This window comes from Sceloporus undulatus, chromosome 5, assembly GCF_019175285.1.
Source record: "Sceloporus undulatus isolate JIND9_A2432 ecotype Alabama chromosome 5, SceUnd_v1.1, whole genome shotgun sequence".
Lineage (NCBI taxonomy): Eukaryota > Metazoa > Chordata > Lepidosauria > Squamata > Phrynosomatidae > Sceloporus > Sceloporus undulatus.
Window position 1 is genome coordinate 159,392,917 of NC_056526.1, and position 10,007 is coordinate 159,402,923.

General features: G+C 39.7%; 1 protein-coding gene across 11 annotated transcripts in view; it reads right to left on the reverse strand.

Moving 5' to 3' along the window:
* Nucleotides 1-10,007, reverse strand: part of KIAA1109 (KIAA1109 ortholog) — a 154,510-nt gene that overhangs the window by 82,965 nt on the left and 61,538 nt on the right. For all 11 annotated transcript variants that reach the window (XM_042470608.1, XM_042470610.1, XM_042470617.1 and 8 more), the window contains 5 exons: nt 7,757-8,600; nt 6,686-6,756; nt 4,722-4,895; nt 3,880-4,000; nt 2,731-2,874 (listed from right to left, as the gene is read on the reverse strand). In XM_042470608.1, the coding sequence (XP_042326542.1) occupies nt 2,731-2,874; nt 3,880-4,000; nt 4,722-4,895; nt 6,686-6,756; nt 7,757-8,600 (1,354 nt within the window). The remainder of the gene's footprint in view (nt 1-2,730; nt 2,875-3,879; nt 4,001-4,721; nt 4,896-6,685; nt 6,757-7,756; nt 8,601-10,007) is intronic.

Consider the following 10,007-nt stretch of genomic DNA (forward strand, 5'->3'; position numbering starts at 1 on the left):
AATGACAAAGACATCTGCAGTGTTCTCAGACATAAAGGACATTAAAATATTTATATTCCGACTCAGAATTCAAAAAACTTCACAACTATCTAAGTATCACTTCAACCAAACTGCTATACTACCAGTGCCAGTATGGTCTCCCTAGAAAAGAAGTTCCAGAACCTGGGAGCAGCCATCAAGAAAGTCTTTTCCTATATTTCTACAAGGCATGTCTGTAAAGGCCAATTGGCTGTTTGTACTAATTTATTTTATTAATAGTTAGGCTGAACTAACCATCACATGTACACATACATATTCCACAATACACAAATCTTTCTGCTTTATATTTTATGCCTTATACACTATGCCAGCTGCAGTGTCTTTTTGCAAACTAAAACACAGACCAGTGTCTAGCCTGTATCTATATGTGGTACATTTATAAGTCATAACCAGCACTTTGAATTGTGCCCAGATATGTAGCTAGAGGAGCTGTTGTGAGTGGCATGCTCTCTGTAACCAGTCTTGATCAAAGGTTCAGCTGCAGATCTTTGGGCCAGCTCAAATTTCTGAATATTTTCAAAGGCAGGCCAATGTAAACTATCTTAAAGTGATCAAAAAGAGGATGTGAAGACCAAATATCTTCAGGATGCACCTAGCCACTTCAGAAGCCTAAACATCCAGCTCTGGGTTGAACCCAGGACTATACCTAAAGTAGGAACCTGTGTCTTCAAGGGGAGCTTAACTCCAACCTATGGGGGCTGTCTCTTTATGTGGCTACAGGTGGCCTCTACTGACCCTGGCTGAGCCAACTGGCTGTACTTACTAGTGGACTAGGAGGTGAAACAGCAACACGGGCTGAAGGTAGAACACTATTCCTCCAGTCCATACCTGAGCTTCACACCCACCTTGCTTCATCTCAGATAACTCATCACTTTTCCACAGACAAAAGTTAGCAACTCATTAATGGGGCTGGGGAGGATTTTTATCTACAAATATCTCTATAAATTAGGCATATTGGTGCGGGACAGACCATCCAAAAAGGACAGTCTCCCGGCACCCAGCTTTAGTCCACAGGGAAGCCGCAGCCTCCAAACCGTGGGACTTCCTCGTGAACCAAAAAGAACCTGCAAAAAGCGAGTTCTTCTTGTGGCGCCATTATGACACCGCAGTGCGTCAATGGTGCACTTGCGACGTCACAATGGCACTGCAACATGCGGACGCTAGGCGTCTGTCACGTAATGATGGCGGCACCCATCTGTACAGGGTACTGCCATTTTGATGCCCTTGTCACATGCAAGGGGCGTCTAGAAGCGCCGCCCCTCGCACGTGACGAGGGTGCCCTATCGCACCCGTCTGGACCAGGCCATTGTCTTCCCCACAACTACATTCAGGGGGAGGAAGAAGCTGATGTTCTACTGGTACTTGGACCTCTGCCTTCCAAATGGATTCCTCTCTCTTCAGGACCGAGGCCCTGACTCAGTAGGCACTGTGTTTGCCATCACTCACAGCTGCTTTGCCTGCTAGGTTTATAAAACCAGGACCTGTCAGTGCTTTGTTGCAAAACATCCCAGCAGAGAGAATGGGAGGAGTACAGTGAGTATTTGGAGCTGGGGGGAAAGAAGAAGCTGTTGGTTCTACTTCTACTTGGACCTCTGCTTTCCAAGTGCCTTCTAAGAAGCAGAGCCCTTCCTCCAGTTCATCTGGTGCCACCCAGCCATGGAGTGAGAGATGTTGGCCCAGCTCCACTGGGCCTGGCCTAGATTAAGAAACAGAGTCCTCCCTCCAGGCCATCTGCCTTGGTCCAGGCCTCAGAGAGAAGAACTGCTAGACCTGATTCCCTTTCCCACCACCATTCCCTTCTCCTTTTGTGTCATGTCTTTTTAGATTGTAAGCCTGAGGGTAGGGAACTGTCTAATTAATAATAATAATACAGTGGTACCCCGGGATACAAACTGATCGCGTTACGAAATTTCCGGGATACGAAAAAGTTAGATTGGAAAAAACTGTTCCGGGATACGATGTTTTTTTCGGGTTACGAAATTTATTTCGGCACGAAATTCAAACGCAAAGCGCGGCTAGCGGCTTTCCAGCGCTAACGGAAAGCCTTTTCGGGTTGCGAAATGTATCGGGTTACGAACGGAGCGGCGGAACGAATTAATTTCGTAACCCGAGGTAGCACTGTAATTGTAAGCTGCTCTGAGAGCCTTTAGGGCTGAAGGGTGGGATATAAATACTGTAAATAAATAAATAAAAAATAATTTGTTGCTCAGCTGCAATTACAGTGTCTATTTGTGAAGCCATTATCTGAGAGAATAAAAGTAGTATCCATAGCTTGAGAAAATTGGGGCTGGGTCCTCACTGCAGGGTCCCTTTAAGGGATTCTGGGGATGAGGTTTCAAGTTCCAGCCTGGTTTCAAAGCCACCATGCCTACTGCAACGTAATCAGCAATGGCTCCTTGTATCAGCCCATGTTGTAGCAGCCCCGAACTTGCCTTTCATCCTGTTCCCAGAATATAGGATGGAGAATCATCTCTTTCAAGAGTCAGCATGTCAGAGTCCAGATCGTTACCATATGACATGTCAAACTCTGTAAATTGTAACCAATAAAATTGTGCTAATTTTTGACCAATCATATGTCTTGGCACAATTTCTCTGCCCACCCCATGCTATGGACAAAATGAAAACATAAAATTAAGGTAGTTCACAAAATATTACTTCTTTCAAAAACTTCTTGCTTAAACTGTTTATTACCTTCGGTAGTGTAACATTGGCTTGAAGTCCTTTAATAGTCACATTATCTTGCTTAACAGAAAGATTTGTTTGTGTTTTTATTTGAGTTGTTCCTGTAGCAGGGGTCTCTATTTTTGTTCCTCTAACATCCTGCTTAGAGGATAGCTATAAAGAAAATAAAGAAATATTGCCAGTTTCAATTCACATTTAAAGGCTATATTTTAATATTACATACTTTATTCATGTATATTTGAGTTGCAATAAAATATATTATAATCATATCTTCCTGTGGGTAAAGACCAGTAATTCAGGGTTCAAGACACTTCCATCCTCGTATTTAATTTTAAAAATACATTTTAATGTGTGTTTTTATCTTTGACTTTCTATTCTCAGTGTAGGAAGTGGGGCAGTTCTGATTTCCAGGATAGTTTTTAACAGACAGGGCAAGCATGCAAATAATACCAAGAAGAAAGACTTCCCCAGGACTGAATAGCAAAACCCTCCCCATCAACAGAAACACTGAGAATCTACGAACCGTAAACACAGAAGTATCTTCTAATATGATAGGACTAATAGGATCAATGCTTTGCTCAAAAAGGTTGGGAATGATATTAGAACACAGATGAGACCCAATGGAGTGCCATAATGAGGATTCGATTTAGTTTTCAAGTTTCTTTTTCCTCTCCTCTCCTGCTCTTGGTTTATAAAGCACATTTTGCAACTCATACCCACAAACCTGGATTACTAAGTACTCTTTGTGTAAACAAGAACTTTCTGAGCAATTTCATATATATTCCATTCCCCTCCATTACCAAGAATCTTTCTCTCTCTGCATGCTTTTTCAATTATACTTCTATGCTTAGGTACCCAAAGTAGAAATGACAAGGTTAATTCTAAAGCTCAGACAGGACAGAAACTGAAATTACTTCGCTAAATCTGGAGACACAGAATGCAAAGCACCTATGGTTTCTTTTAAAAAATGGGAACAGTACATATTATCATAGCTAAAGGCATTCTTCTTTCCCTTCCATCCAGAACTGCTGATAACTGGATGCACTAGTATTTAGATTTTATTTTATTTTTTGCTGAAGAGCTCATATATGTAGTGAAATATATTTTGCAATCATATGCCAATAAGCCTTCAGTCCTTCAATTATGTAACACACATACATTTTCTGAATAAGTTGTTTTTCTGTTTTGTACAGCTTCCCTGAGGACTTTACAATGCAGATCATCCACAATAGCCGCTGGGTGGCATGTGCTAGCACAGTGAACCATTGCCTCTATATACCTGTTGACAAAATTAGTTTCAAACAATTAACCTTCAAGTACATAATGAAGTCATAACATACAAATATAACAGAAATTTTGTGGATAAAGTACAACATATTTTGTCTATCTGCTGTTCAAAAGATGTGAATTACACAAAATAAAAGCCAAGAGGAAAAAATATGGAAGAATCAATGTCTAATTAGGTCTGAAAAGTCATTTATAATTACTGAGCCTAGAAATTATATTTTGGCAACTAATAAAGTGTTCAGCTATTAAACATCCCTCCAAAATAGCAAAATTCTCAAGCTTCATCAATACAGAGAAACACCTGCAATCAATTATATAGTGGCCTGAGGTGTGGGTTCTCTTTGTTCAACAATTTCTCATGTGATATCTTTTTTATTCCCCTTTATTTTATGGTTGCCAAGAATAAAGGACAATAGGATTGGGCCTCTGCCAGGTCAGATCAAATCAATGTTTTGCTTCACTGATGTGTGTCCAACACTTATGTCTGCTCAAAATTTGTAGGAGCTTTGGCACTGGTTATATATGGGTTTCTTGCTTCATATCCATGTTTTTGACCAAATTATTACTTCAGAGCAATGGAATGAGACCATTTCCAACTTGCTAAAACAGCTAAGAATATTCATGACAAGTGTGCCATAATACTGCAGTCCTATCAATTATTAGTTGAAAATGCAGGCTACTGAACTCATTTCACTCTCTAAACTATGACATACCTGTCTAAAGCTTCTGCTACAAGAGGAGTGAGAACTACATCCACTGGTCCTTTTATTTCCACAATAGCTGTTGTTCTGGTCTGAGACACCGGGTGATCAAGAGTCCATTCTTCTGTTATTGTCTCATCGTCTGTATTATCAAGGATTTTTTTGTCCAAAGGAGTATATGGAGTACTAAATAAACAAAAAGAACAAATCATTGCTTTTTAAAGAGAATATTTTCTTTGTTCTGTTATGTGGACATTTACAGAACTAAACATCTTATCAGATGCAACTAACTTGCAGTGCTAAGAGCATACAGTGAGAATTTAATAAACTGCCTGTTTTAAGGAATGTCAGATGTTCACACAAAGTCAGTGCAATCTACAGAGAAGAATCCCTCCAGCTTCAGAGTTCAGCATTACATTTATCAACTGGGCTGGATTCTTAGGTTGCTAGCTTAAACACTGGCTAACTTTAGTTTTTCTAAATATTTTTTATCTGTCAGTTTTAAATAAAGATATAGTTTATCCAGCAATCAGAATATTAAAGATACAGTTATCGGTACCAAACAGCAAATGATTTCAACAGCAGAGACAACTATTTCAATGCCTCCAGGGCACATGTACTTCTTTGTCAGCCACATCACAGTGTGACTAATGATTGTACTGTAAAATATTACACTATTACACTGGCATTCCTAGGGGAAGAAATGATAGTATCTGCTAGAGAATAAATTGTGGTCTTCCAAAGAGTATTTGCAAATGTTAAACTTAAAAAACAACAACAACTAATCAGCAATGTCAATGATGTTAACACTGAATAGTTCAAGCTCTGGCATGCTGAGGTGGAGCATTACATGACTGCATGCACTACAGAAATTAAGATGTAATGGAGTAATATGCATGACATGATGAACACCTCCAGTATACAGTAAGTTAACTTTTATTCTGAAAATGGCTGCCTCAATTCAACATCATAGGCAAACTATACAGAATGAGAAATGTAGTCATGAACAAACAGAAGAAAACTGGCATATAAAATGATAATATTAACATGCTCAGACACCACTTCATCAGGTCTGTACATGCTTTTTTATCTGACAGGTGACAGAGTGTTCCAGTCATTTCCATAATCTCCTGAAAAGCTATTTAAGTTTAACAATGGAGATGCCTAGCTAGGTATCTATCAGAAGAACATCAAATGGGAAAGAAATTTCAAAGATCAGGATGCTCGGCCCCTTCTCTGCTGTTAAACAGACAGGCCAAAATAAAGCTGCTTCGGGTCACACTGGAGGTATGCTGTTTAAATGCTGCATGTGTCCTAAGAGGCCAGAAGCCATGCCAAAGCCACACTCCAGTCCTAAGGACTAGAGTGCAGTTTTGGCACAGCTTCTGGTCTCTTAAAATGTGAGTGTAATTTAAACAGAATACCTCCAAAGTGACTTGAAGCAGCTATATTTTGGCCTGTTTGTTTAGGCCCAATGTCACATAAAATGAGTCACTATTATCTTTTAAAAAGAAAGAATATAAATATACTGATTATTAAAATAGGCTGAAATTCACTTCTCAGGTTCTTTTTTATTTTAGAAGTTAATATGAGACAGATGTTTGTACATGCTTGTAAAAATGCTTAAATGTACTTGGAATATCTCAAACAATGAAGCAAATCCCCCAAATAACTATCCTTCGTATCACTCTATATTTAGGTTCTCTTCAACTTATACTCCCACCAGCAAGGGTGTTGTTTCTGTGGAGCGCAAACCCATGCTGCAAATAGACACATATGAATATGACACACTCAGCATCTTAATGACCGGGAGGGTAGAAATCTGGTGGGAAAAAGGCACACATTCAGCCCGGGTAATGCAGCTGTGTTTTATATTTATCTGTATCTCTCTGTAGAGTATCACACAGTCTGTATCACACAGACGTAGCTGTCACAGCAGCAAATGTACAAAGCAACTTGCAAATTGAACTACTCACTTAGATGTTGGTCCTGTAAGCTGCATACCTCGATCCAGCAGAGCATTAGCTGTGAGGCCCTGTTTAACAATCTAGAACACAGAAAATATTCTTATTTTTGCTCTTGAGCTTTTATCAACTTTATAACCTGGTTAAGTCTTTTAAAATCCCAGATTCTTTCTCCCAATAACTTTTCTGTGACACTTCTATAGATGAAAGAATTGTTTTTCCCACAAATGTGTCAGAAAAACTTTCTTAAACACCCCCCCCCAAAAAAAAGCATAGTTCATGCATTCCTCAGATTTCTGAAACAGTAATTACTAACTGGAAAATTGTATACAGTGTGGCACAGTGGTTTGCATGTTGGACTATGACTCTGCAGACCAGGGTTCAATTCCCAGCTCAGCCATAGAACCCACTGGGTGATCTTGGGCAAGTCACATACTCTCAGCCTCAGGGGAAGGCAATGGCAAACCTTCTCTGAACAAATCTTGCAAGGAAAACCCATGACAGGTTGGCCATAATTTGGAAGTGACGTAAAGGCACACAACAACAATAAACATAAGAAATTACTTCTTACATTGTAGGTGGGAAACTGTGGAAGGGACAGGTGCCATTTTTTACTCCTGACCAAACTGCACCAGTTTTTGTTTTCAAATAGTTTTCTGCCATCTGGTGGCGGGCTACATTTTTTTAGGGTCTTGGGGGCTCTGAGGGGAAAACATTGCATATTGAAGTGTTTTTGAACTATTTGAACAATCTGGGAGAAGAAAATCCCACTCATTAAAAAACAAACAAAGTGGGAGTCAATGGGCTTGGGAGGGGATTTTGAGAGCTCCAAAATGAGCTCAGAGGGCTGCATGTGGCCCATGGGCTCCACTTTCCTCACCCATCTGAAAGCAGGAAGATACACAGCAAAGTCCAATGTTATGAAGATTGCTTGTGCTCTAGAATTTCAGCAGCAGCATGCATAAAGTCCAGAGACTCTTGGAATGGCACAACACAAAACAGAGCTTTTTAACAGATAGAAAATTCAATCATGCCATTCCCCATTCACTTGAACTGATTTCTAATTTAGTTAAGACTTTTTACCTTAAAAGTTGGGACAGAAAGATGTTCAAAATATGAGGAACTTTCCTCACTAGTTGGTGTGTCAAGATCTAATGGCCGATGTAAGGATGATTTAGATGTTCTTTTATTTGTTGGATGTTTTACTGACCAGTTAACCACCTGATACTGCGTAAGGTAGCTTTGGTAGCAGTTCATTACAGGCTGCTGGGAAGTGATTTGTTCATTCTCAGATGCCTTCTCGGCTTCTACAACATATATATGCTCTACAAGTTCATCTTCACCTCCCAAAGCAGAAACAAACGAAGCTTGAGAGGGATGTGTTCTTATTGGTAATGTTTTTGGACCCTGACTAGTTTCACCATGCAATGTAGTAGTTAATGGTCCTTCTACACTGTGATAGATTGAACCTCTTCCATAGTCTATTTTGGTTTGCTTTCTCTTCTTTTTTCTCCCAGGATAGGTTCCTGGGCCTTCATCACTGCTTATGGGTTCAAAGTCCTCAGCTGCTGAAAAATAGGCTTCACTATCAGCCACTGACATGCTGGAGTCCATGGAGCGATACTGATGAAATGAATTTGAGTCTGCAGAAGGAGTGTATGGGAAAGAACCAAAGCTTCTTCTCTGCTTTGGAGAATCTAAGACATTTTCATCACTACGTGAGACATCACTGCTGAATTGCACACCAGCTGGAACAGGTTGCTTGTCTCCATAGAAGGCTGCCGTAAGACTTTTGGTACTCCCAAGTCGAGTAGAGCATACTGATGCTTGCCGTTTCAAAGGAGATCTGAGAGGAGACTGTCCAACAAGCCGCTCTTGAGGGTTAGGAGACACAGGACTACTTCCTGAACCTTCTACTCCAGCAATACTAAGGAAGGAAACAGTTTTTGTTCATCATGAAACAAATTTGTACAAATTCATATACAATTTTAATTTTAAAAATCCTTCTTTTGTAGACTTGTTTAAAATCCAAAGCAAGTGTGAAGCCATAATCGTACAACAGACATAGCTACTTTAGTCCCAGTTATGTCACTGGTTGTTCAGTAAAGTTGGCCCTTCTTATACACAAATTTTTTATACATGGATTCAAGCATCCACAGTTTGAAAATGTTCAAAAAAAAGTATAAATTTCAAATATCAAACCTTGATTTTCCATTTTTTATAAGGGACACCATTTTGCTATGTCATTATATTTAATGGGACTTGAGCATAAACGGATTTTGTTATATACAGGGGATTTTGGAACCAAACCCCAGTGTATAACAAGGGTCCACTGTATATGTAATGGTTCAAGGTTGTACCACTGTGTTTTATCTCTATTCTAGATCAGCATTTGTGAACCTGTAGTGCTCCATATTTTTTCTACACTGCAGTTTCTATCAGTTTTAGCCAACACAACTAATGCTCAAGAATGAAAATTGTAGTCCAAGAAGAGAAGCGCTTCATAAATAAAGGTTAATAATAATAATAATAAAAGCTCCCTACCTCCAAGATAATAGGGAAATAGCAATATCAACCCTTCCCTGCTTTTCTCATCCCTCAGTATGCATAGCAGATGAGTGCCATATCTAAACAATACTAAATAGTCCCGTGAAAAGGGAAGATTCATACAGTGAAATCTCTTCAGGGAGGAATCCCAAAATCTATGAGCAAGTCCATCCCAGTATATAACACCCCCCAAAATTGATATTCTCCTGGGGGGTGGGGGATACCTCAACGTTCTTTTTCCATTTACTTTCGCTAGGACTTCTTCTTTCCTACATCAGCCCTATCTATGTAACTGCATGTTGATGTAACTGCCCTGTCCTTTGGCTTGGAATGAGAAATTTAAAGATGGCAGTTCAAAGTGACCCTCAGAGACTTTGCTGCTTCTGTAGCATTCTTCTCTGCTTTAAACTGGTCAGCGGTAGCAGATTTTGCTGTTTGGCAAAGTCTTTGGAGACTTTGCCACTATTGCAGCAGTTCTTAATATGCCTTTTCTCACTTTCATAGGCTGCTGTGCCAGACTAGCAACTTCTACAACTTTAAAGCCTTGTCCACTCTTACCATCTTCACCATTCTCTCTCATTCAGTTTTCAGTTCCTCCCGCTCACTCTCACTGGAAGATTGGAATATCTTCCTTAAATCCATTTTTTGTGTCCTTGGAAATCTGTTGGGTGGCAGTCATCTGGGCAGAAATGGTTTTTATTTGTTACATTCCCCAGTTAGCTGCTTCAGCTACTATGAAAAGGAAATCTCCTTTGTTTTAAATCTCTGTCTGCCATTGTTTGACCTC